Source organism: Electrona antarctica (assembly GCF_951216825.1).
Source record: "Electrona antarctica genome assembly, chromosome: 12".
NCBI classification, from domain to species: domain Eukaryota; kingdom Metazoa; phylum Chordata; class Actinopteri; order Myctophiformes; family Myctophidae; genus Electrona; species Electrona antarctica.
The window spans coordinates 4,765,507-4,793,330 of NC_136793.1; the positions used below are offsets into that span (position 1 = coordinate 4,765,507).

At 46.8% G+C, this 27,824-nt stretch overlaps 2 protein-coding genes across 4 annotated transcripts in view; both read right to left on the reverse strand.

Moving 5' to 3' along the window:
* Window positions 1-27,824, reverse strand: part of coq5 (coenzyme Q5, methyltransferase) — a 120,227-nt gene that overhangs the window by 13,593 nt on the left and 78,810 nt on the right. The gene's annotated exons all lie outside the window — the stretch shown is intronic.
* The window catches only part of nf2a (NF2, moesin-ezrin-radixin like (MERLIN) tumor suppressor a), a 66,508-nt gene continuing 39,612 nt past the window's right edge, over window positions 929-27,824 (reverse strand). Inside the window, exons 13-17 of one of the 3 annotated variants that reach the window (XM_079517151.1) lie at window positions 26,337-26,442; window positions 22,242-22,435; window positions 16,219-16,378; window positions 9,251-9,825; window positions 929-1,396 (exon numbers count right to left, since the gene is read on the reverse strand). In XM_079517151.1, the coding sequence (XP_079373277.1) occupies window positions 9,775-9,825; window positions 16,219-16,378; window positions 22,242-22,435; window positions 26,337-26,442 (511 nt within the window). In that variant the 3' untranslated portion in view covers window positions 929-1,396; window positions 9,251-9,774. Of the gene's footprint in view, window positions 1,397-8,821; window positions 9,826-16,218; window positions 16,379-21,075; window positions 21,105-22,241; window positions 22,436-26,336; window positions 26,443-27,824 lie in introns of those variants that run through there. The other 2 variants (XM_079517153.1, XM_079517152.1) reach the window with 2 other exon arrangements.

Sequence of the window (27,824 nt, forward strand, 5' to 3'; positions counted from 1 at the left end):
GGGCTATGGGGTGTTGTGCTAATGACTTGCGCAAGCAGAGCGTGCAAGTCATGTTTCATGTTTTCAGTCAGGTGCTACGATGCGCGTGTTTGGGGCCAGCACATGTTATGACGTCATATGTTGGCCCCAAGCTGACCGTGCAGGTGTGTTTTTGTCATGCTACGAAGCATATGTCCCATGACGTGATGAAGATATGTACCAATGTCCCTTAGAATGCACGTGATATGATGTCATACGGACATACGGAAGCTGACCGTGCAGGTATGTTTTCCGTGAATCGTGATGAAGATTATGTACCAATGCCAGGGTATAATTGGTTGACGATGGTGACGTAATGATGATGTTTCAGTGTCAAGTACATAGGCATCAAACCACCCAGCCGATCACATTATACCACCAACCACTCAGAAAACTACATATACATACATATAGACATATACACATATATGGACATATGAGCATATGACGTGATGAATATATGTACCAATGCCAGAGTATAGTTGACGGTGACGTAAAGATGATTTTACCATACTTAAAAATACTACTTTTTTTCCTTCAGAAGCAAGGTACGTAGAAAATAGCTAAATCTAATAATTCAATATGTGAGACTAAGATTTGAAAGTTTATAGCGGTCTACAGCACTTGCACGCTCTGCTTGCGCACTAGTAGGCCATTTATGGCCTACTAGTGTGCAACAAGCAAGTAAGCACTCGACAGAGTGCAGTTCTAGTTTACATTATGAAGAGAGGATATATACAAAAAAATAAATTTTTTGAGCGATGGAAATAAGCGAATTGATGTTGATGGTTGTGGTTTTTCTGGCTCGTTTCTAAAGTCCATTTTGGGCGGGAACTCCTGTTGGTGTTTTATGCATTATGTTATACTTTAGCTATTGAAAAATAGCAGATCACAAAGAGAACAACCATAATAACGCTCCATATTCATTTATTATACATACAAATACATTTCATTACTTCTATAAAAAATAATGTTTAAGAAAAAGAAAAGTAAAAAAAGCTGCTTACTAATATTACTTAAGACAAAAAGAAGAAAAGTATATATATATATATTTTTACCCCCCCCACACATTAGTGTTCCCAAAATAAATTGCTCTCACAGAAGAAAGCATATTAATCCAAAAAGACAAATTCATTCAAAACACGTTGTGAGCAAAATGTCTGTCTTCACACTGCAAATCACAAACCTGATAAAAAAATAATATACATCCCAAAGGCAGACGTCAGATGATATATAAAATAATATACATCCCAAAGGCAGACGTCAGATGATATATAAAATAATATACATCCCAAAGGCAGGCAGACGTCAGATGCAGCTCCACAACATCCATGTAAAAGATTCACAGTTCAATCATCTAGAATCAGTGATTCTCAACCTGTGGATGGGATGGGACAGGATGGGAATAGGTTAGGTGGGAATAGGTTAGGTGTACGCTAGGCCAGGGGTTCTCAACCCGTGGGTCGCGACCCCTCGGGGGGTCGCCAAATTATTTTTTCAGTTTTTTTTTTTTTTTCAGTTTTTCAAAAATAGCAGACCTACAAGCTCGTAGCGCGCCACTCGGTGGCGCGCTATGAGCTTGTAGATCTGCTATTTTAAATAGCTAAATTATAACAATGCTTAAAACACCAAAAGGGGTTCCCGCCCAAAATGGTTTAAGGTTATTGTAGCAGTCAATTTATATTGGGGGTCGGGAGGGGGCGGGGCGGGGGTCCCGAGACGTTGCCAAAGCATTTTCGGGGGTCCCCGGCCAAAAACGTTGAGAACCCCTGCGCTAGGCTACTGTTATTTGCTTGCCGTATTTTAACGTCATAATGGTGGTATGTACACCGGAGATCCAAATGTTTTCTGAGGTGGTACTTCGTCATAAAAAGGTTGAGAACCAATGATCTAGTTCAAAGCACCAGCTAGTGTAAAGGACTGCCCCCTCGTACCCTCAAGGGCAGAAGATCTAAAGGACTGCCCCCTCGTACCCTCAAGGGCAGAAGATCTAAAGGACTGCCCCCTCGTACCCTCAAGGGCAGAAGATCTAAAGGACTGCCCCCTCGTACCCTCAAGGGCAGAAGATCTAAAGGACTGCCCCCTCGTACCCTCAAGGGCAGAAGATCTAAAGGACTGCCCCTTCGTACCCTCAAGGGCAGAAGATCTAAAGGACTGCCCCCTCGTACCCTCAAGTGCAGAAGATCTAAAGGACTGCCCCTTCGTACCCTCAAGGGCAGAAGATCTAAAGGACTGCCCCCTCGTACCCTCAAGGGCAGAAGATCTAAAGGACTGCCCCTTCGTACCCTCAAGGGCAGAAGATCTAAAGGACTGCCCCCTCGTACCCTCAAGGGCAGAAGATCTAAAGGACTGCCCCTTCGTACCCTCAAGGGCAGAAGATCTAAAGGACTGCCCCCTCGTACCCTCAAGGGCAGAAGATCTAAAGGACTGCCCCCTCGTACCCTCAAGGGTAGAAGATCTAAAGGACTGCCCCCTCGTACCCTCAAGGGCAGAAGATCTAAAGGACTGCCCCCTCGTACCCTCAAGGGCAGAAGATCTAAAGGACTGCCCCCTCGTACCCTCAAGGGCAGAAGATCTAAAGGACTGCCCCCTCGTACCCTCAAGGGCAGAAGATCTAAAGGACTGCCCCCTCGTACCCTCAAGGGCAGAAGATCTAAAGGACTGCCCCCTCCTACCCTCAAGGGCAGAAGATCTAAAGGACTGCCCCCTCGTACCCTCAAGGGCAGAAGATCTAAAGGACTGCCCCCTCCTACCCTCAAGGGCAGAAGATCTAAAGGACTGCCCCCTTCGTACTCTCAAGGGCAGAAGATCTAAAGGACTGCCCCCTCGTACCCTCAAGGGCAGAAGATCTGCTAGTGTAAAGTACTGCCCCCTCGTACCCTCAAGGGCAAAAGATCTGCTAGTCTAAAGGACTGCCCCCTCGTACCCTCAAGGGCAGAAGATCTGCTAGTGTAAAGGACTGCCCCCTCGTACCCTCAAGGGCAGAAGATCTGCTAGTGTAAAGGACTGCCCCCTTCGTACCCTCAAGGGCAGAAGATCTAAAGGACTGCCCCCTCCTACCCTCAAGGGCAGAAGATCTGCTAGTGTAAAGGACTGCCCCCTCGTACCCTCAAGGGCAGAAGATCTAAAGGACTGCCCCCTCGTACCCTCAAGGGCAGAAGATCTGCTAGTCTAAAGTACTGCCCCCTCGTACCCTCAAGGTCAGAAGATCTGCTAGTCTAAAGGACTGCCCCCTCGTACCCTCAAGGGCAGAAGATCTGCTAGTGTAAAGAACTGCCCCCTCGTACCCTCAAGGGCAGAAGATCTGCTAGTGTAAAGGACTGCCCCCTCGTACCCTCAAGGGCAGAAGATCTGCTAGTGTAAAGGACTGCCCCCTTCGTACCCTCAAGGGCAGAAGATATTCTAGTCTAAAGTACTGCCCCCTCGTACCCTCAAGGGCAGAAGATCTGCTAGTGTAAAGGTCTGCCCCCTCGTACCCTCAAGGGCAGAAGATCTGCTAGTGTAAAGGACTGCCCCCTTCATACCCTCAAGGGCAGAAGATCTTCTGTAGTCTAAAGTACTGCCCCCTTAAGTTCGTACCCTCAAGGGCAGAAGATCTTGGTGTAGAAGATCAACCCGCTGAGCAGCTCGAGGTAGCCAGAGATATGTAACATGATGTCTCTGGTTATACCAGATGTAAACGTTAGTTTTCAGAGGCCTCTCGTGGATCAAACGTTGCAGATTCCCAACTAAAGAGCCGAGTGTGGAAAGGCAAGACATCTTAATGCTCGTACACGCACTCACAGATGAAACATTCTGCATGTATGAGTTAAAATACCGTAAAACAATCACATTTTTAACACAATAGGACCTCTATAGTGTCAAATCCTTGAGTGTTCATTTGTGACCAGATTTGAATGAGGGACTGCCATTGGATGTTTTTGAATTTTCTTTTTTTCATGTCATATGAAAGCAGGGAAATTGACATATTGGTTGTTCAGTTTGACCCACCAGTTTTGGAGATATGGCTTATAGAGTAATGCCTTGCAGAAAACAGCGAGTTGAGAAAACCGGCTTGAAAGGTTCACTTCTGTGGACTCTAACATTACACCTAGCTACATGTTTAAGCATTTATTTCATATTTACATGTCTTCTGTGGTCTCTAACATTACACCTAGCTACATGTTTAAGCATTTATTTCATATTTACATGTCTTCTGTGGTCTCTAACATTACACCTAGCTACATGTTTAAGCATTTATTTCATATTTACATGTCTTCTGTGGTCTCTAACATTACACCTAGCTACATGTTTAAGCATTTATTTCATATTTACATGTCTTCTGTGGTCTCTAACATTACACCTAGCTACATGTTTAAGCATTTATTTCATATTTACATGTCTTCTGTGGACTCTAACATTACACCTAGCTACATGTTTAAGCATTTATTTCATATTTACATGTCTTCTGTGGTCTCTAACATTACACCTAGCTACATGTTTAAGCATTTATTTCATATTTACATGTCTTCTGTGGACTCTAACATTACACCTAGCTACATGTTTAAGCATTTATTTCATATTTACATGTCTTCTGTGGTCTCTAACATTACACCTAGCTACATGTTTAAGCATTTATTTCATATTTACATGTCTTCTGTGGTCTCTAACATTACACCTAGCTACATGTTTAAGCATTCATTTCATATTTACATGTCAATTTCAGCGTTGACACTTATTTCAGCATGATCTAGTATGTGAAGAGTCTGCTTGTGCTATTAACTCATTTTGGATAAAAATAAAGAGGAAAAAAAAAGTTTTTCACCTCTGGTGAAAAGCTGGAGTTTGCGCAATGGCAGGCTCTCAGTCAAATCTGGTCACATTTATCTCAAATGGAAACAAATAGACCCTTATAAGTCTCTAGCTCTCAAAGTTCACAAATGGAACCAAAACAAGCATTTAAAGGTCCACTAGCGTCCCTGGTCAACACTCGATGGACGTGGAACCTACAGGCCTTAAGTACGTAAGTAGGTTTTTACCACAACCCGTACTCACCATTAATATTAACTGGATCGGTGCCGGACATTTACAGACGTCTTTTAGCCTAGACTACCTAAGTATAAAGACATTTACAGACGTCTTTTAGCCTAGACTACCTAAGTATAAAGACATTTACAGACGTCTTTTAGCCTAGACTACCTAAGTATAACGTTACCTTTGAACAGCCACTGCACCGCAGTTTCTGTATCCCTAATATTTCATGTCAAGGACCCCAAGAATGATATGTAATTGGCCACCGACCCCCATCTGAAAATATGTTGTTCCAGGGGACCCCCCCCCCCCCCCCCCCCCAGAAACAAAGATTTGAGTTAAAAACGTTCGCTCTGAAAGAATATATATTCATAGATTTGCACTACATTTTCACGGTTTTTCAAAAATAGCAGACGTACAAGCTCGTAGCGTGGCACTCGGTGCACTCAGTGAGCTTGTAGATCTGCTATTTTTCAATAGCTAAAGTATAACATAATGCTTAAAACCAAAAGGGGTTCACCGCCTGTGAAAATCCACTACATGTATCTATATTGCACTTAAATGTGGGTTTGAATCAAAGTTAGTTTTGTTTTATTTGTATACGGTTTGACTTTTAAGTAGTTGAATGGGATCATGCTAATGGAAGTTACCGTCAACCCTGAATTAATTTCTCCTCTGTGAAAGATTGTCAGGGGTTGTGGGTGGGAGTTGGTTGTGGGTGGGAGTTGGTTGTGTGGTTGGGATTTGTGATGCTACTTGATGCAGGTTTTGCATATTATACCCTTGAACAATTCATGTATTGCTAGTTGCTACTGTTAAAATGGATGTTTATATATAAATATGATTTTGCTTTTAACCCATTTTGGGCGGGAATCCCTTTTGGCGTTTTACTTTGGCTATTGAAAAATAGCAGATCTACAAGCTCGTAGTGCGGCGTCTGCTATTTTAGAAAAATCGTGAAAATGTGGCGCAAATCTTTGAATATATATTCTATAGCTAAAGTTTTTAACTCAAATCTTTGCTTCTGGGGGGGGGGGGGGGGGGGGGGGGGGGTCCCTGGAACAACATATTTTCAGATGGGGGTCGGCAGCAAATTACATATAATCTTGGGGGTCCTTGACATGAAAATGTTTGAGAACGACTGACATAGAAACATGGGTTTTTCAGAAAACATTTAGAAGGCATTTGTAGAATCGTTCCCAGGTCCAAATGGGTTAATGTGGACCCAGCTATCACCATGTGAGGCAGATAATGGGTTAATGTGGACCCAGCTATCACCATGTGAGGCAGATAATGGGTTAATGTGGACCCAGCTATCACCATGTGAGGCAGATAATGGGTTAATGTGGACCCAGCTATCACCATGTGAGGCAGATAATGGGTTAATGTGGACCCAGCTATCACCATGTGAGGCAGATAATGGGTTAATGTGGACCCAGCTATCACCATGTGAGGCAGATAATGGGTTAATGTGGACCCAGCTATCACCATGTGAGGCAGATAATGGGTTCTGAATAAATCAGGATTTTCAGCGTATAGTCCTGCTGAAAAGCAGTCGACACACGGACCACGTAATCAAAGCCCAGAGTTCACAGAATGAGACGTCTAAACCAAAGTGTCCGGGGACCCCCAAGGGTCCTTGAGGGACCCCCAGGGGTCCTTGAGGGAGTTCCAGGGGGTCCCCAGCTAAATGATAGTTTGGAACCAAATGGGCCCTTATGGGCCTGTAACTCTGAGAGTGTAACAAATGGGGGTCCCTGGCATATCTTTTCAAATGGGGGTCCGCAGGGCTAATGAGTGTCAATTTGGGGGTCCTTGACATGAAAAAGGTTTGGGAACCCCGGGTCTAAACCACAGTCTGCACTGAACGTAGCCTTCGACTGTTAAATGTACAAATCAATAAAGCATTCTCAAATTAAATTACAGCCCATGGTTATTCATTACGATTTGGAATTACAAAAAAATTAAAAAAATAAACTGATAGCCAGCCCTGTTACCTCCTGGCCTAGCTGACACCCCCCCCCCACCACATGGAAATATAAATTGCATAAGCTATATAGAGACATTTATTTCCTATTTATATATGCACATAATATGAACCTGAATATGGCATATATATGCAGCATAGGCTATAGTCTGCTTATACTTGCCATATATTTGGCATAATATGTTAATACATTTAAAATAATTCCATAGCACCACCATTAGCCTTTTCATGTCGCGCACCCCCTAGAACAGGGGTTCTCAACGTTTTTGGCCGGGGACCCCCGGAAATGCTTTGGCAATGTCTCGGGACCCCCGCCCCGCCCCCTCCCGACCCCCAATATAAATTGACTGCTACAATAACCTTAAACCATTTTGGGCGGGAACCCCTTTTGGTGTTTTAAGCATTGTTATAATTTAGCTATTTAAAAATAGCAGATCTACAAGCTCATAGCGCGCCACCGAGTGGCGCGCTACGAGCTTTTTTTTTTTTTAAATAATTTGGGGACCCCCTAAAATAATTTGGCGACCCCCCGAGGGGTCGCGACCCACGGGTTGAGAACCCCTGCCCTAGAAGGCGCCCCACGCACCACAGGGGGCCCACGCACCACAGGGGGTCCACGCACCACAGGGGGTCCACGCACCACAGTTTGGGAACCACTATGATAGATTATAACCGAGGTGAGTCATCTGCAGCCATTTGCACTGAAGCAGTATTTCACAAACCTAGATTAAAATGCAAGTCGTTTGAACATGTTTTGGCCCTGCATGGAACAGTGAAACGCCATTATACCACAGGTCGTTTCGAGGAAGCCATCCGATTGGTTGAAACAGCCTTCTAGCCGTGGATCAAACGAGCACCACTCCACACCCAATCAAAACAAAGAATTCAGCTGCTCTGTTCGCCCAGAGCGCAGCAAAGTCGGTGGCTATAGGCTAGCTAGTTTCTTGGGACATTTGTGGTCGTAGTGACTACATCTGTCATTAAAGAAATATATTATTTCAGCGATTTTCTTAGTTTTAAGGGTAACTGTTGTATAATTGCAATATTACAGTTGAGGGTGTGGTTTAACGTGATTATTGCCACTTCAATGATGCTTGCGGAACTCTACTACGTCTCGTTCCTGACCGCATCACTGTCGTGGCAATAATCACGTTAAACCACACCCTCTCGTGTAATATTGCTTAAGTGTGCTTGCCACTTGACTCCTCCAGTCCAGAGCAGCTGCAACGGCTGCGTTTGATGATGCAGAGGCACTGTAAGCTTTCAGTGTGTCAGGCCCGAAATAGTAACCACACAAAATTACACCACTAAGTGAGGATTTAGCATTACGTGTGTGTGTGTGTGTGTGTGTGTGTGTGTGTGTGTGTGTGTGCGTGTACGCGCGCACACGTCTTACGGCCGAGCTACACCGAGCACGTGTGCGTGTTATGACGTGTTATAACGCAGTCCGCAAAAAAATAATGCACTTTCGAAACGCTCCTGGCTGCACCAGATCTGTGAGCAGAATGGTTCCGCTGTCCCTATTTGGGAGACGATGTACATGATGGCGCGTCGGGCCGCATACAAAAATAGAAAAATAGAAGCTCATAGCGCGCCACCGAGTGCCGCACTATGAGCTTGTACGTAGGTCTGCTATTTATGAAAAATCGTGAAAATGCGGCACAAATCTTTGAATATATATTCTTTCAGAGCGAACGTTTTTAACTCAAATCTTTGCTTCTGGGGGGGGGGGGGGGGGGGGTCCCTAGAACAACATATTTTCAGATGGGTGATGATGAATACTAATGAAGTGTGCTAGGCAGACTATTTCATTAGTAGGTCTATTCAAACTGTCTACAACTGCAATTCAAGGTAACATTTGTTCTTGCATTGAAGAGGAGACCCATGACTCCAGATTTAACAACGCAATAGCTGTATAAAATACAAAAAAAAATAACAACACTTAAGTGTGCCCCCTCGAAGGTTTCGACTGCCCCCCGGGCGGCGGTGGCTCAGGGGTAGAGTTTCCGGATGGTAACCGCAAGGTTCCCAGTTCAAACCCGGGCTCCCCCAGAGTTAGTGTCGAAGTGTCTTTGAGCAAGACTCTGAACCCCTAATTGCTCCTGATGTGCTGGTTGGTGCCTTGCATGGTTTCCGCTGCCATCACTGTATGAATGTGTGTGTGAATGGGTGAATGTAATGCACAATCTATGTAAAGCGCCTTGGATAAAGGCGCTATATAAATGCACCATTTACCATTTAACCCCTTAGTCATGTCATCCTGGAGCCGGCCCTGCTGACTGGGGGAGTGCAGGCGTGCTGTAGCAGGTGTAAACTATGGAACCGGACCTGCTGACTGGGGGAGTGCAGGCGTGCTGTAGCAGGTGTAAACTATGGAACCGGACCTGCTGACTGGGGGAGTGCAGGCGTGCTGTAGCAGGTGTAAACTATGGAGCCGCCCTGCTGACTGGGAGTGCAGGCGTGCTGTAGCAGGTGTAAACTATGGAACCGGACCTGCTGACTGGGGGAGTGCAGGCGTGCTGTAGCAGGTGTAAACTATGGAACCGGATCTGCTGACTGGAAGTGAAGGCGTGCTGTAGCAGGTGTAAAACTATGGAGCCGGCCCTGCTGACTGGGAGTGAAGGCGTGCTGTAGCAGGTGTAAACTATGGCGCCGCCCTGCTGACTGGGAGTGAAGGCGTGCTGTAGCAGGTGTAAAACTATGCATGGCGTGCAGATGTCTAGCCGTCCACCACAACATCTGCACGCCACGCACGTTTTTTAAAGTTCCTCAAAATAGGCCACTCTGGATTTGGTGCTTTGTAGTGTTAACTGTAAGAAAAACAACAACAACAAGGAACATGGTGTTAGCATTATGTTATGCTTTAGCTATTGAAAAATAGCAAAGCAAAGCAAAAGCAAAGTTCTTTGTTTACCCAGGGTGAATGGACTAAGCTCGAGATGCTTGTTTACAGCCAGACCCTGCTCATAGAACATTTCATGGTAGGGGTTCAATGCCTGCCACCGCTGCCCTAGCAGATCTACAAGCTCATAGTGCGCCACCGAGTGGCGCGCTACGAGCTTGTAGGTCTGCTATTTTTGAAAAACCGAAGAGCGACTGACATAGAAACATAGCTTTTTCAGAAAACTTGAAGACATTTTTTTTAATTTCGACGTCGGGCCTAAATGGGTCAAAAGGATCACAGAATTAAAGCGGTTTACAGCAGGACCCTTATGATTCTAACCTGCATGAAGCTAAATGGAAAACGAAAAAAACCCCAAAGTCACAGATTTCAAGGAGACATAAATATCATCCTATTTGATGATGATTCCGTTCAAACCTTCCGTCGTTACGCGACACACAACTGGAACGTTGCTAGTTGTGTTTTCTACTCTGAACACCTAGACACACAACTGGAACGTTGCTAGTTGTGTTTTCTACTCTGAACACCTAGACACACAACTGGAACGTTGCTAGTTGTGTTTTCTACTCTGAACATCTAGACACACAACTGGAACGTTGCTAGTTGTGTTTTCTACTCTGAACACCTAGACACACAACTGGAACGCTGCTAGTTGTGTTTTCTACTCTGAACACCTAGACACACAACTGGAACGTTGCTAGTTGTGTTTTCTACTCTGAACATCTAGACACACAACTGGAACGTTGCTAGTTGTGTTTTCTACTCTGAACACCTAGACACACAACTGGAACGTTGCTAGTTGTGTTTTCTACTCTGAACACCTAGACACACAACTGGAACGCTGCTAGTTGTGTTTTCTACTCTGAACACCTAGACACACAACTGGAACGTTGCTAGTTGTGTTTTCTACTCTGAACACCTAGACACACAACTGGAACGTTGCTAGTTGTGTTTTCTACTCTGAACACCTAGACACACAACTGGAACGTTGCTAGTTGTGTTTTCTACTCTGAACACCTAGACACACAACTGGAACGTTGCTAGTTGTGTTTTCTACTCTGAACACCTAGACACACAACTGGAACGTTGCTAGTTGTGTTTTCTACTCTGAACACCTAGACACACAACTGGAACGTTGCTAGTTGTGTTTTCTACTCTGAACACCTAGACACACAACTGGAACGTTGCTAGTTGTGTTTTCTACTCTGAACACCTAGACACACAACTGGAACGTTGCTAGTTGTGTTTTCTACTCTGAACATCTAGACACACAACTGGAACGTTGCTAGTTGTGTTTTCTACTCTGAACACCTAGACACACAACTGGAACGTTGATAGTTGTGTTTTCTACTCTGAACACCTAGACACACAACTGGAACGTTGCTAGTTGTGTTTTCTACTCTGAACACCTAGACACACAACTGGAACGTTGCTAGTTGTGTTTTCTACTCTGAACACCTAGACACACAACTGGAACGTTGCTAGTTGTGTTTTCTACTCTGAACATCTAGACACACAACTGGAACGTTGCTAGTTGTGTTTTCTACTCTGAACACCTAGACACACAACTGGAACGTTGCTAGTTGTGTTTTCTACTCTGAACATCTAGACACACAACTGGAACGTTGCTAGTTGTGTTTTCTACTCTGAACATCTAGACACACAACTGGAACGTTGCTAGTTGTGTTTTCTACTCTGAACACCTAGACACACAACTGGAACGTTGATAGTTGTGTTTTCTACTCTGAACACCTAGACACACAACTGGAACGTTGCTAGTTGTGTTTTCTACTCTGAACACCTAGACACACAACTGGAACGTTGCTAGTTGTGTTTTCTACTCTGAACACCTAGACACACAACTGGAACGTTGCTAGTTGTGTTTTCTACTCTGAACATCTAGACACACAACTGGAACGTTGCTAGTTGTGTTTTCTACTCTGAACACCTAGACACACAACTGGAACGTTGCTAGTTGTGTTTTCTACTCTGAACACCTAGACACACAACTGGAACGTTGCTAGTTGTGTTTTCTACTCTGAACATCTAGACACACAACTGGAACGTTGCTAGTTGTGTTTTCTACTCTGAACATCTAGACACACAACTGGAACGTTGCTAGTTGTGTTTTCTACTCTGAACATCTAGGCGTACAGGATTTATTAGTTATTTTGTATTAGTATACTTGTATACTTTGGCAAAATCTACAAAGTAAACTAGTAGTAACTAAAGTTTTCAACAAAAGTACAGTAAAAGCACTGGGAATATTCACTGAAATACTCAAGTAAAGTACAAATACCTCAACATTGCACTCAAGTACAGTACTTAAGTAAATGTACTTAGTTACTTTCCAACCACTGCGGACAGGACAGGGAAGGGGCCCGGGGGGGGGGGGGGGGGGCTAAGGGTCAGGACAACGCTAAAGCCGCCTTGACCCTTTGGTGTGGTTAGGGCTTAACGCATGCTACTTTAACCCATTCCCTCCCGCTGCCATCGGCGGTAACGTGAGGCCAGTGAGCCCCCCCCCCCCATGATTTCCAAGCTGAAAATTCACACGGTATTCGTTATTTACAGCTCTGCTGCTCACTGCGATTCATTCATAGCAGTGAAAGGCCATGGACTCATTTCCAGAAGATGGCTTTCGCTCACCGGGGGAGCAGGAGAGATCAGTCCCCTGATGCTGCCCCGGTCAGGAGAGATCAGTCCCCTGATGCTGCCCCGGTCAGGAGAGATCAGTCCCCTGATGCTGCCCCGGTCAGGAGAGATCAGTCCCCTGATGCTGCCCCGGTCAGGAGAGATCAGTCCCCTGATGCTGCCCCGGTCAGGAGAGATCAGTCCCCTGATGCTGCCCCGGTCAGGAGAGATCAGTCCCCTGATGCTGCCCCGGTCAGGAGAGATCAGTCCCCTGATGCTGCCCCGGGCCAATTCCTTACAATTTTGCGATTGTACGACTCGAGGCCAGCATTCGGCGCTCCTCCTCATGCTCGCCGCCTGAGTTGAAGCGCCTGGGTTTATTTCCGAAAGGAGCGTGTTCTCTGGGTGCAGCTGTGTTATTGCGTGGTGAAATGGGATGGCTGGGTGCCAGCTGAACGCAGCAGCCCATGATGGGCCCGGTGCCGGGCGATGGGATGGCTGGGTGCCAGCTGAACGCAGCAGCCCATGATGGGCCCGGCGCCGGGCGGATGGCTGGGTGCCAGCTGAACGCAGCAGCCCATGATGGGCCCGGCGCCGGGCGAGCACAGACGCACCGGCCCGTGTCCAGGGAGTCCGCTGGACACTCATTCATCTTCCACGGGAGAGGAAATGCACAGCGAAAATCATCAGCGTTAATTCTTCCATTTGCAACTACTCAGAGAGTGTGCTATAGCGCAGGGGTCGGCAACCTTTTTGTCATGAAGTGCCATGTTTTCATTTTCTTGATAATCAGTGTGCCGTATCAACAAAGTTTAATTATGCCACCACATACATTTTTTAATATTTCCATCTGATTTTGATTGTCCATAGGCTGTACATAACCTTTTTATGTGGCATATTTTCTTTCACACAGACTCAGAGCCCAGAGTTTGAGTGAATGTAGAATTATGTGCAGGGTGTAATTTATATATCTGTGAGGGGACTTTTTTTTAATACTTCTTAATATTAAAATAAAATATCTCTCTCACACACTTATGCCAGTGTGCCAGTGACCACCCTCCCCTGTGCCAATGTTGGCACCCATGCCTAAGGTTGCCTACCCTTGCTATAGCGTAACCAAATGGACCCTCATCACTCCATTCCTTCCTTTCACTCCTCCGTTCCTAGACTCTGGTGTCTTTCCTCAGCCTCTCTGGCCTCCCGTTTTTCCAGACTTGCATATAAGTGCCAAACTCCTGGCGGACGTCCACATTCTTAGCACCCCAACCCCTCACCCACCACCCCCAATCAATCCCTCCTCCTCCTCATCTGTTGAAAATCATTAGCTGCACTCTCCCAAAACACACACGTTCTGTCGATCCACATCTCCCCTTCCTTGCGATGATTCTTCCTGGCTCTGCCAGGTTGACGTTCCCCTCGACTCTCTGCCTCCCTCTACCCACCACACATCGTGTTGCTGTTAGCATGGACGGTGCAAAGACCCGGAGACTCACAATTTAATCCTAATGTGTTCTCTGAAATTAAGAGCCTTGCTGGAGGGGAGGAGATAACAAGATTGGACTTAATTACTCACCCAAAGGGGGACGCAGCCAGCACGGGGGATTGGGTGTCGATGGTCACGTGACCCGACTGCATTATGACGAGTTACACACGGATGATTAGTTTAGTTTTTAACACTCATTACTTACTCTCTGAAACTTTCAGATGGGGGTCCGGCGGACAATTACATATATTTCTGGGGGCCGAAATCAGTTTTTAATCAGAAAACTGTTTAGAAGACATTTGTAGAATCGTCCTCAGGTCTAAGTGGGTTAACCACTTTAACCCATTCTGGGCGGGAACCCCTTTTGGTGTCATGTTATGCTTTAGCTATTGGAAAATAGCAGATCTACAAGCTCATAGCGCGCCACCGAGTGGCGCGCTATGAGCTTGTAGATCTGCTATTTTTTTTTAAATCGAAGAACGACTGACATAGAAACATAGCTTTTTCAGAAAACTGTCAGGATTTAGAAGACATTTGCAGAATCGTTCCCAGGTCAAAATGGGTTAACCCTGGCGTCCCTATTTTCGGCATGTCATTTCAACATGTCCCCCTGGTGACTTTATTTATTGGCGTTCAATAAATGTACGACAAGTATATATATTTTTTCCTGCTAAAACATCCCTAAAGGAGCGTTACCTACAGTACCACTATACCTTTGCCCTCATTTAGCATTCCGGTGGCAAGGTATGGATATGTACACGTTTGAGTGTATATCCACAGAGAACATCATATAGCCTATTTAATGCTTTGGAGATACAGTTTGCAGAGTGCAAGAATACATTAACCAACTGCCTGAAGGTCAAAATGTTCTTTTTCTCCCTCTGAACAAGCAGACAGACTCTATTAGGTCAGTGGGGAAATGTCAGCATTTACGCAGCACTAAATGCTCGACACTTTCTCTCTCTCTCTCTCTCTGATGACGCAAAAGACTGGTCAGTGAACAAACTCTGTACTCTGTAGAGTTCCCTAGATTAGGAGGTACGAGCCATTATTTCTGAGCCGTAAACCAAGGACTGTCTAAAGAGGACGAGACGCGAAGACCGTACGGGCGACGCCATGTTGCTCCATGTTGCTCCATGGAAGGAAAGAAACCTGCGCAATAGGCTATATGCAGCCAACACTTCCGCGTTCAGCTTCCTTGGTCTCAACTGCGCATGTTTCTTTCCTTCCATGGAGCACCATGGAGCAACATGGCGTCGCCCGTACGGTCTTTGCGTCTCGTCCTCTTTAGACAGTCCTTGCTGTAAACAAGGAAGTGAACGACAGCACGCACAAAACAGCGAGGAGGACGGTGCAGAAGGAGAGGCCAAAAAAACGTAAAAAAAAACAAACAAAATATATAAATAAAAAAGCCCTTAAGGCCTGCGGTTTGATTAGAAAAGTTGCAACCGGTGTGGTTTACTGCCTGTACTGCCTGTCTGCAGAGACGAAATGTTTTTATAATGGTCATGGGGGCATTTAGGTTCTAAACACTTATTTGTAACACTTTTTTAAACGTGTCACAGTGTTTAGATTATAAACAGAAGAGCATGTTTGAGTCATCTCATCTGGTAGGCTACTCCTTTTCATTGTGAACAAGTAGCCTAAGCAGAGTGTACAACGCAGCCCACCCCCCACCACCCCCCGCCCCTGGCAATGCGGCCCACCCCCCGCCCCTGGCAACGTGGCCCACCCCCCACCACCCCTCGCGGCCCACCCCCCACCACCCCACCCCACCCCGGACAGTTGGATGGTCAGAGCGGCGCGATTACATTCAAAGTCAATGCCGAGACGAGAATTGCGCGAACGGGCGCGGCGCGACCTGGCGGGACGAACCGACTAGGCGAATATACTGTATACATATTCAGGTCTAATTCCTCACGGGGGCTCGAGCCCCGCCGCCCCCCACGGAGTCTACGTCACTGTATACATATTCAGGTCTAATTCCTCACGGGGGCTCGAGCCCCGCCGCCCCCCACGGAGTCTACGTCACTGCCTGTCCTGTGCGTACCTTTTTGAAGTTGCTGTGCTTGCTGGTTCCCTGCTCTGTGTGCAGGACCTTTACCGTCTGTGCGTACCTTTTTGAAGTTGCTGTGCTTGCTGGTTCCCTGCTCTGTGTGCAGGACCTTTACCGTCTGTGCGTACCTTTTTGAAGTTGCTGTGCTTGCTGGTTCCCTGCTCGGCGTTCTGCTCGTGGAGGATGTCCAGCGGCGTCTCCCTCTCCTTCAGCTTCAGACTCTCGATCTCCGTCTTCAGCTCGTTGAGCTGCTCCTGGAGGTGCTTGCTCTTCTCCATGTACTCCACCCTGAGGGAGGGAGGTGCAGGTGAGGCACGGAGCCAATTAGGGGGGTGCAGGTGGGGCGCGGAGCCAATTAGGGAGGTGCAGGTGGGGCGCGGAGCCAATTAGGGAGGTGCAGGTGGGGCACGGAGCCAATTAGGGGGGTGCAGGTGAGGCACGGAGCCAATTAGGGGGGTGCAGGTGGGGCACGGAGCCAATTAGGGAGGTGCAGGTGAGGCACGGAGCCAATTAGGGGGGTGCAGGTGGGGCACGGAGCCAATTAGGGGGGTGCAGGTGAGGCACGGAGCCAATTAGGGGGGTGCAGGTGAGGCACGGAGCCAATTAGGGGGGTGCAGGTGAGGCACGGAGCCAATTAGGGGGGTGCAGGTGAGGCACGGAGCCAATTAGGGGGGTGCAGGTGGGGCACGGAGCCAATTAGGGGGGTGCAGGTGAGGCACGGAGCCAATTAGGGGGGTGCAGGTGGGGCACGGAGCCAATTAGGGGGGTGCAGGTGAGGCACGGAGCCAATTAGCAATTCAATAAAATGGCTTCTAAATCATGATAGATTTCTGAAAAAAACCTATGTCTCTATGTCAGTGGTGCTCAACCTTTTTCATGTGAAGGACCCCCGGAATTATCTGTATTTGGCTGCGGACCCCCCCATCTGAAAATATGTTGTTCCAGGGACCCCCCTCCCCAGAAGCAAAGATTTGAGCTAAAAACGTGTTGTGCCACATTTTCACGATAAAAGAAAATAGCAGATCTACAAGCTCTACAAGCTCTACAAGGATCTACAAGCTCGTAGCGCGGCACCGAGTGCCACGCTACGAGCTTGTAGATCCTTTTCAATAAATAAGATACTATATATATATATACTTGAACTATGATTAACAGTTTGACTGCATGATCATGACATTCCCGACATGTCATTTTCATTGTTTAAATGGCCGGGCGTGGGGGCTCTCGGCCGGGCAGAGGTCCCCGGGGGAGGCCCCTGGTCCCTGCCTGGCTGTGGGACCCAGGGTGATGCCCCTGGTCCCTGCCTGGCTGTGGGTGTCTGTGCCTGGGGTATGGCGGTCTGGTTCCAGGCAGAGGTCCCAGGGGGAGGCTCCTGGTCCCTGCCTGGCTGTGGGTGGGGGGCACTGCATGGGATCATTCCTAGGACGTCTGTGGCCGTCTTGGGTACAAATTGTGTTAATTCGCTGTTTTTGAGACCTGGAGCAGACCTGTCGTTGATCCAGACCTGGAGCAGACCTGTCGTTGATCCAGACCTGGAGCAGACCTGTCGTTGATCCAGACCTGGAGCAGACCTGTCGTTGATCCAGACCTGGAGCAGACCTGTCGTTGATCCAGACCTGGAGCAGACCTGTCGTTGATCCAGACCTGGAGCAGACCTGTCGTTGATCCAGACCTGGAGCAGACCTGTCGTTGATCCAGACCTGGAGCAGACCTGTCGTTGATCCAGACCTGGAGCAGACCTGTCGTTGATCCAGACCTGGAGCAGACCTTTCGTTGATCCAGACCTGGAGCAGACCTGTCGTTGATCCAGACCTGGAGCAGACCTTTCGTTGATCCAGACCTGGAGCAGACCTGTCGTTGATCCAGACCTGGAGCAGACCTGTCGTTGATCCAGACCTGGAGCAGACCTGTCGTTGATCCAGACCTGGAGCAGACCTGTCGTTGATCCAGACCTGGAGCAGACCTGTCGTTGATCCAGACCTGGAGCAGACCTGTCGTTGATCCAGACCTGGAGCAGACCTGTCGTTGATCCAGACCTGGAGCAGACCTGTCGTTGATCCAGACCTGGAGCAGACCTGTCGTTGATCCAGACCTGGAGCAGACCTGTCGTTGATCCAGACCTGTCGTTGATCCAGACCTGTCGTTGATCCAGACCTGTCGTTGATCCAGACCTGGAGCAGACCTGTCGTTGATCCAGACCTGGAGCAGACCTGTCGTTGATCCAGACCTGGAGCAGACCTGTCGTTGATCCAGACCTGGAGCAGACCTGTCGTTGATCCAGACCTGGAGCAGACCTGTCGTTGATCCAGACCTGGAGCAGACCTGTCGTTGATCCAGACCTGGAGCAGACCTGTCGTTGATCCAGACCTGGAGCAGACCTGTCGTTGATCGAGACCTGGAGCAGACCTGTCGTTGATCCAGACCTGGAGCAGACCTGTCGTTGATCCAGACCTGGAGCAGACCTGTCGTTGATCCAGACCTGGAGCAGACCTGTCGTTGATCCAGACCTGGAGCAGACCTGTCGTTGATCCAGACCTGGAGCAGACCTGTCGTTGATCCAGACCTGGAGCAGACCTGTCGTTGATCCAGACCTGGAGCAGACCTGTCGTTGTTCCAGACCTGGAGCAGACCTGTCGTTGATCCAGACCTGGAGCAGACCTGTCGTTGATCCAGACCTGGAGCAGACCTGTCGTTGATCCAGACCTGGAGCAGACCTGTCGTTGATCCAGACCTGGAGCAGACCTGTCGTTGATCCAGACCTGGAGCAGACCTGTCGTTGATCCAGACCTGGAGCAGACCTGTCGTTGATCCAGACCTGGAGCAGACCTGTCGTTGATCCAGACCTGGAGCAGACCTGTCGTTGATCCAGACCTGGAGCAGACCTGTCGTTGATCCAGACCTGGAGCAGACCTGTCGTTGATCCAGACCTGGAGCAGACCTGTCGTTGATCCAGACCTGGAGCAGACCTGTCGTTGATCCAGACCTGGAGCAGACCTGTCGTTGATCCAGGCGTTAATTGCTGCCCGTTTGAAAGGTCCATAACCCATTTTGGGCGGGAACCCCTTTTGGTGTTTTAAGCATTCTGTTCTACTTTAGCTATTGAAAAATAGCAGATCTACAAGCTCATAGCACGGCACCGAGTGCCGCGCTATGAGCTTGTAGGTCTGCTATTTTTTTTTAAATTGTGAAACTGTGCCTCAAATCTTTGAATGAATATTCTTTCAGAGCAAACGTTTTTTTTTTTACTCAAATATTTGCTTCTGGGGGGTCCCTGGAACTACATATTTTCACATGGCGGTCCGCAGCCAAATACAGATAATTCTGGGGGTCCTTGACATGAAAAAGGTTGAGCACCACCGACATAGAAACATGTTTTTCAGAAAACTGACATTCTTTTAGAATCGTCCTGTGGAGGAACCCCTGAATGACAGTAGAGCTGATAGCAGCTCTGAGGGCTGTGGAGGAACCCCTGAATGACAGTAGAGCTGATAGCAGCTCTGAGGGCTGTGGAGGAACCCCTGAATGACAGTAGAGCTGATAGCAGAGACAGCAAAACGATGGAAGGTTGACACTGACGGCTCCCCAAATCTCCAGAGAAAGCGTGCGTGTTAAGACTCCCATCGCCCAGGACGGAGTTCTTTGTCCTTTCTATTAGTAACGCCCGACGCCCAGGACGAAGTATTGTCCAAAAGACAAAGTTTATTGATATGAGAACGGATCGCATGGCTCCACAGCCCGGGAGCGCCTGTTGGGCAATCCTCGGTGACGCGCAAGAGTGAGACGTCATTGAAAAACTCCCTCCTCTGTTTAGCTGATGAAAATCTTAAAACGTTCACAACTCGCGATCTAAACCATCCCGTCTAATTATGAAAAAAAGATCCTGTGTTAGACGGCGCTCCGCGGTCCAGTCGCTAGTCGCGATAGATTTATTCTTGTCCCGTTGTTGTCGATCGACTCTAGAGTGGTGTGGCTATTGTTAGCTGCTACACACACATCAACACGGACCGGAAGTCCGTCCGGAAAAGGCGTGTTTATAAATCGAATGGGCGCTATAATGTAATGGATTAAATAACCCCGGGCAATTTAAGTGTTAACAAAGCCTTCCACTGTAAAAGTGCAAGTGTTTCTCAACCAACCAAAGTGAGATCTCACTTAGTACTACTACTAATAATAATAAGCCAATAATAAAAACAGGAAAGAAAAATGAATGAATAAAACACAACAGCATAATCCCTACTGGGGGAAACAAGTTGAGTAAAAACTAATTAAAATCAAGGCTTAGAAGAAGGAGGAAAAAAACCAAGAAAATGCTTTGTTAATTAACACTTTCCCCCCCATTCACGAGTTACATGAGTTCATTGATTGTAGAACAGCTTCCCTCCCATTCACGAGTTACATGAGTTCATTGATTGTAGAACAGCTTCCCTCCCATTCACGAGTTACATGAGTTCATTGATTGTAGAACAGCTTCCCTCCCATTCACGAGTTACATGAGTTCATTGATTGTAGAACAGCTTCCCTCCCAATAACGAGTTACGTTTTCATTGTTTAATTCACGTTTTTAATACGTTTTAACCCATTTTGGGCGGGAACCCTTGTTGGTGTTTTAAGCATTATGTTATACTTCAACTATTGAAAAATAGCAGATCTACAAGCTCATAGCGCGGCACCGAGTGCCGCGCTATGAACTTGTAGGTCTGCTATTTTTGAAAAATCGTGAAAATGTGCCTCAAATCTTTGAATATATATTATTACAGAGTGAACATTTTAACTCAAATCTTTGCTTCTGGGGAGGTCCCTGGAACAACATCTTTTCAGATGTTATGCGGAGGCATATTACATATAATTTTTGGGGTCCTTGACATGAAATATTGAGCACCACTGATACAGAAACATGAGTTTTTTTTTAAAAACATTTTTTACATTTCGACGTCAGGCCTAAATGGGATAAATGGGTACATGCGCCCGCCACCGGCCTCACTTACTTCTCCTTCTCGATCTCCATGGAGAGGCGCTTCATGTCCGTGACTTTACTTACTTCTCCTTCTCGATCTCCATGGAGAGACGCTTCATGTCCGTGTCTTTACTTACTTCTCCTTCTCGATCTCCATGGAGAGACGCTTCATGTCCGTGTCTTTACTTACTTCTCCTTCTCGATCTCCATGGAGAGGCGCTTCATGTCCGTGTCTTTACTTACTTCTCCTTCTCGATCTCCATGGAGAGACGCTTCATGTCCGTGTCTTTACTTACTTCTCCTTCTCGATCTCCATGGAGAGACGCTTCATGTCCGTGTCTTTACTTACTTCTCCTTCTCCATCTCCATGGAGAGACGCTTCATGTCCGTGACTTTACTTACTTCTCCTTCTCCATCTCCATGGAGAGGCGCTTCATGTCCGTGTCTTTACTTACTTCTCCTTCTCCATCTCCATGGAGAGACGCTTCATGTCCGTGACTTTACTTACTTCTCCTTCTCGATCTCCATGGAGAGACGCTTCATGTCCGTGACTTTACTTACTTCTCCTTCTCGATCTCCATGGAGAGACGCTTCATGTCCGTGTCTTTACTTACTTCTCCTTCTCGATCTCCATGGAGAGGCGCTTCATGTCCGTGTCTTTACTTACTTCTCCTTCTCGATCTCCATGGAGAGGCGCTTCATGTCCGTGTCTTTACTTACTTCTCCTTCTCGATCTCCATGGAGAGACGCTTCATGTCCGTGTCTTTACTTACTTCTCCTTCTCGATCTCCATGGAGAGACGCTTCATGTCCGTGTCTTTACTTACTTCTCCTTCTCGATCTCCATGGAGAGACGCTTCATGTCCGTGTCTTTACTTACTTCTCCTTCTCGATCTCCATGGAGAGGCGCTTCATGTCCGTGTCTTTACTTACTTCTCCTTCTCGATCTCCATGGAGAGACGCTTCATGTCCGTGTCTTTACTTACTTCTCCTTCTCGATCTCCATGGAGAGACGCTTCATGTCCGTGTCTTTACTTACTTCTCCTTCTCGATCTCCATGGAGAGACGCTTCATGTCCGTGTCTTTACTTACTTCTCCTTCTCGATCTCCATGGAGAGACGCTTCATGTCCGTGTCTTTACTTACTTCTCCTTCTCGATCTCCATGGAGAGACGCTTCATGTCCGTGTCTTTACTTACTTCTCCTTCTCGATCTCCATGGAGAGGCGCTTCATGTCCGTGTCTTTGAAGTCAAAGCTCAGGTTCTCCCGGCTGAAGCTCAGGTCGGCCGGCATGCTGTCAGCCGGCGACGGCTGCGCAGGCCGTGGCGGCTGCGATGGCTGCGACGGCTGCGAAGGCTGTGGCGGCTGCGACGGCTGCGACGGCTGTGGCGGCTGGGAAGGAGACACAAGGGAGGGAGTGGTGGGTGGAAAAGTGAGAGTGAGATAAGGCAGGATGGAGGGAGAAATGCAGAGTGACAGGAGAGATGGACCATGGGAGATGGGAGGGGGCGTTGGGGGGTGCTCAGAGCGAGAGCAGGGGTGGAGGGAGAGGCGGACAGGAGGTGATCAGGGGACGATAAGCTACACACTGACTGATGGGACTGAACATTAGGGTCGCAGCTATCAATAGAGCGCCGAAGTCCTGACGTCACTCGCTCATCCCCTGGTTCTAAAGTCCTGACGTCACTCGCTCATCCCCTGGTTCTAAAGTCCTGACGTCACTCGCTCATCCCCTGGTTCTAAAGTCCTGACGTCACTCGCTCATCCCCTGGTTCTAAAGTCCTGACGTCACTCGCTCATCCCCAGGTTCTAAAGTCCTGACGTCACGCGCTCATCCCCAGGTTCTAAAGTCCTGACGTCACTCACTCATCGATCCCCTGGTTCTAAAGTCCTGACGTCACTCGCGTTATTGTCAGGGAGGTGTCTCTGTATCGTTATATTGTCAGGGAGGTGTCTCTGTATCGTTATATTGTCAGGGAGGTGTCTCTGTATCGTTATATTGTCAGGGAGGTGTCTCTGTATCGTTATATTGTCTGGGAGGTGTCTCTGTATCGTTATATTGTCAGGGAGGTGTCTCTGTATCGTTATATTGTCAGGGAGGTGTCTCTGTATCGTTATATTGTCAGGGAGGTGTCTCTGTATCGTTATATTGTCAGGGAGGTGTCTCTGTATCGTTATATTGTCAGGGAGGTGTCTCTGTATCGTTATATTGTCAGGGAGGTGTCTCTGTATCGTTATATTGTCAGGGAGGTGTCTCTGTATCGTTATATTGTCAGGGAGGTGTCTCTGTATCGTTATATTGTCAGGGAGGTGTCTCTGTATCGTTATATTGTCAGGGAGGTGTCTCTGTATCGTTATATTGTCAGGGAGGTGTCTCTGTATCGTTATATCGTCAGGGAGGTGTCTCTGTATCGTTAGCCCCGCCCACCGTCTGGCTTAGTTTTTATTTGTATTTTTAGTCACACCTGTGTGAAATTTGTCCATTCGTTGTCAATGGCATTTGATGTTTGTGTTTGGACTAGAGCTGGGACTCAATTAATTTTTTTTATCTAATTAATTAGAAGCTTTGTGATTAATTAATCTCGATTAATCGCATTGTAATCACATATCAATATTCAACCCGAGAACAGTGATAAACCTTTTTTTTCAAATGTTTTTTGGTATCCCAGTGAATCAATGAATAGTGACTACAGGATACCACTCACTGTCATTAATATACCTTAGAGCTGTTAATAATAATAAATAATAAAAAAGTCACCCCATTCTGTGTTGCCTAGAACTGGAGGTCTGAAAATCAGTGACAGTAACAAGTACATCTCAGTGACATCACAAAGCTGTACTTCATATTGTTACTGTTTTTTGTCAGACCTCCAGTTCTAGGCAACACAAAATGAGGTGACTTTTTATTATTTCCAGTTTTCCACACAACTCCATAGAAAAATGTTGAAAATGAGTGGTATTTCCCTTTAAGCAATACAACTTTTTTTTAAAAGATAAACAAGTGCAGCAAGTGCCTATATAAAGTGTCTATGAATACTTAATGTGCTTTGCATGGTGGGGCATTATTAGGGGGGAAACACTTAGACAAAGGAATAAAATAAAAACAGTGGAATGAACTAGCTGGGGAGTGCATTTCACATGGGGTTGGGGCAGACCATTGTCTGACCACGGACTTTCACACTTGCTGCTTCAGTATGTTTCGCTTTGAGGACAGCTTGACAGCTTCGTGCTGTGGTGAAAAATTTCTGTAGTTAATTGATCTCAATTAACGCGTTAAAGTCCCGGCCCTAGTTTGGACAAAATGTGGGTTACACAAACCAAAAGCTGGACATAGGGCTATGTCTCATGGGAGGGGCTATGTCTCATAGGAGGGGCTATGGCTCATGCGGCAGCCAAGTATATGGACTTGTAATGTCTTCTTAACAGCATCCCAAAAAACAAGGACACCAGCCAAGTGAGTGACCTATATCGCTTCACACTCGTGTGATTTTTACATATCAATGAATCGGTTTTTTCTAAAACACATAGAAAGTGTATTAACTGTCGGGGGATCTACTCTAGTGGAGATCCATATTCTGTGACTACTCAACCCATTTTGGGCGGGAACCCCTTTTGGTGTTTTAAAGGATTATGTTATATACTTTAGCTATTGAAAAATAGCAGATCTACAAGCTCATAGCGTGGCACTCTGGTCTGCTATTTTTGAAAAATCGTGAAAATGTGCCTAAAATCTTTGAATATATATTATTACAGAGTGAACATTTTAACTCAAATCTTTGCATCTGGGGAGGTCCCTGGAACAACATATTTTCAGATGGGGGGCGGAGGCATAATACATGTAATTTTTGGGGTCCTTGACATGAAATATTGAGCACCACTGATACAGAAACATAAGGTTTTTCAGAAAACTGTCAGGATTTTGAAGACATTTTTTTAAATTTCGACGTCAGGCCTAAATGGGTTAATATCTTCCAATGCACTTTTCCGATGAAGCATGGATGTGGGGAATGAAAGAGAACGGACCGCTCTGCAAAAAGGAGTAGACCAAATAAATATACAATATAAATGGAAATTCATTATCTGCATATTCTCCAACTGTGCCGGAGATATGTCTGGGAGAGATAAATACAGTCTGGCATGCACGCCACGCATGCACGGCACCGACCGCTATACATGTCCATTTCCCAGAGGCCAAAATTTGGCCTCTGGGAAATGGTCATCTTCATTTAATGAAGATGACCGGCAAGATGATTGCGCAATGCGCATCTGTGTTTGTGTGTGTGCACACAAAGCCTCTTCTAGGTTCATCTGTGTTTGTGTGTGTGCACACAAAGCCTCTTCTAGGTTCATCTGTGTTTGTGTGTGTGCACACAAAGCCTCTTCTAGGTTCATCTGTGTTTGTGTGTGTGCACACAAAGCCTCTTCTAGGTTCATCTGTGTTTGTGTGTGTGCACACAAAGCCTCTTCTAGGTTCATCTGTGTTTGTGTGTGTGCACACAAAGCCTCTTCTAGGTTCATCTGTGTTTGTGTGTGTGCACACAAAGCCTCTTCTAGGTTCATCTGTGTTTGTGTGTGTGCACACAAAGCCTCTTCTAGGTTCATCTGTGTTTGTGTGTGTGCACACAAAGCCTCTTCTAGGTTCATCTGTGTTTGTGTGTGTGCACACAAAGCCTCTTCTAGGTTCATCTGTGTTTGTGTGTGTGCACACAAAGCCTCTTCTAGGTTCACCAGATGAGAACGTGTGTGTTCCCACGTCTCCCCTCATGAATTTGGCACGTGTGTGTGTGTGTGTGTGTGTGTGTGTGTGTGTGTGTGTGTGTGTTTGTTTGTCTGAGATAGGATCCGAAAGGAAGCACGCACATCTCAAGACATTCTGCAGGTGCTGGTCAAAAATATACGTTATTTGTTACAAATAAATAAATCTTCCTGGGAGCTACAACTCAGTGTGCGGACATCCATTCCTTTTTCATTGTGTGTGTTTGTCTGCAATGTATGCGTGCACAGGCTCTCTCTCTCTCTCTCTGTCCACCAGTGTTTTGCCCCACGTGGATTTTCACGTAGGCGGCTTGTTCGCGTAGGCCGACTTGTCTGCATGGTCTGTTTTGTATGCAAGCATCTTCCTGCCTTGTGCTCGAATACTGGGAGATGGCTGTGTGTATACGTATGGCTAGTATGCCGCATTTATGCGTGTGCGTGCGTGCGTGCGTGCGTGTGCGTCTGCGTGTGTGCGAGTGTGTGTGTGTGTGTGCGTGCGTGTGTGTGTGTGTGTGTGTGCTTGTTTCCAGGCAGTTACCGGATAGACAGCCTTGCTGGTGATCTCCAGCAGCCTGTGCTTAGCCCTGCGCTCAGACTCGCGTGCTTCCTGCAAATCCTGCCTCAACTGCTCAGCTTCCTTCGCCCTGTTGAGAGTGGGTGATGGGCACACACGCGCGCGCGCGCGTACACACACACACACACACACACACACACACACACACACACACACACACACACACACACACACACACACACACACACACACACACACACACACACACACACACACACACACACACACACACACACACACACACACACACATGGTGAAAAGATGTCACACGGAGGGATATAATTGATATAAAATCAAAACTATGCAATAATACGGCCAATACAGCCTGGGACCACATGCAGTCACTCGACAATCATTGCTCGGATTAGTGTTGATTTCATCATATAATTCTATGACGAAAAAATGTTCGTCGACTTTTGAAAATTCACATTATGTGGTGGGCGCCATACGTGCCTCATGGGGGGCGGGGGGGGGGGGGGGGGGGGGGGGTAGTGGGAGGGGGGTTCGGGGTTCGAGTGGAACTCAGTGATTCGCCTGTGGAGTGCTCCGGATTCAAAACTCCGGTGCTCAGAAAACAAAGTGCATATCCAGGACTTCATATCGTTCATCGGGCGAGTGGTTAACCCATTTTGACCTGAGATCAGATTCAAAAAATGTCTTCTACATCCTGACAGTTTTCTGAAAAAGCTATGTTTCTATGTCAGTGGTTCTTCGATTTTTCAAAAATAGCAGATCTACAAGCTCATAGCGCGCCACTTGGTGGCGCGCTATGAGCTTGTAGATCTGCTATTTTTCAATAGCCAAAGCATAACATAATGCTAACACCAAAAGGGGTTCCCACCCAAAATGGGTTAATGGTGCTCGTTTGAAACGTTGTATAAATGCCATTATAGCAGAGGTTGTGAAGTGATCTGGTCTCACTCAGTGATGTTTTATCTACACTGCAGTGATATTTATAAAAGGTGATTTTGGGTCGGTGGATACCAGGTGCTCGTTGCGCAGTAGAGCATCCGTAGGCAATTAAACTGCATTACGCGGATGGATTGCAAAATCGGTTTGAATGTGCTTAGGCTCCAGCATCTATTAATTGTATTTGACTCGGGTAGGCTTTGTTAATCAGTGTTCCTGCAAACAATTAGCTAAGCACAATGAACTAGCCGAGTGGAGCAGGAGCTACTGAACTACAGCTTCTCTCTTTTATGTTGTGTGTGTGCATGTGCGTGCGTGCGTGCGTGAACATGCATGATTACCCACACCTCAAGTGCAGTGCTCAGACAAAAGACCGAAATGGAATGACATGGGAACAGTCATTAGAATCTCCCTTGCTGGAATCGGACCATTTAACCCATTTTGATCTGAGATCAGATTCTAAAAATGTCTTCTACATCCTGACAGTTTTCTGAAAAAGCTATGTTTCTATGTCAGTCGTTCTTCGATTTTTCTAAAATAGCG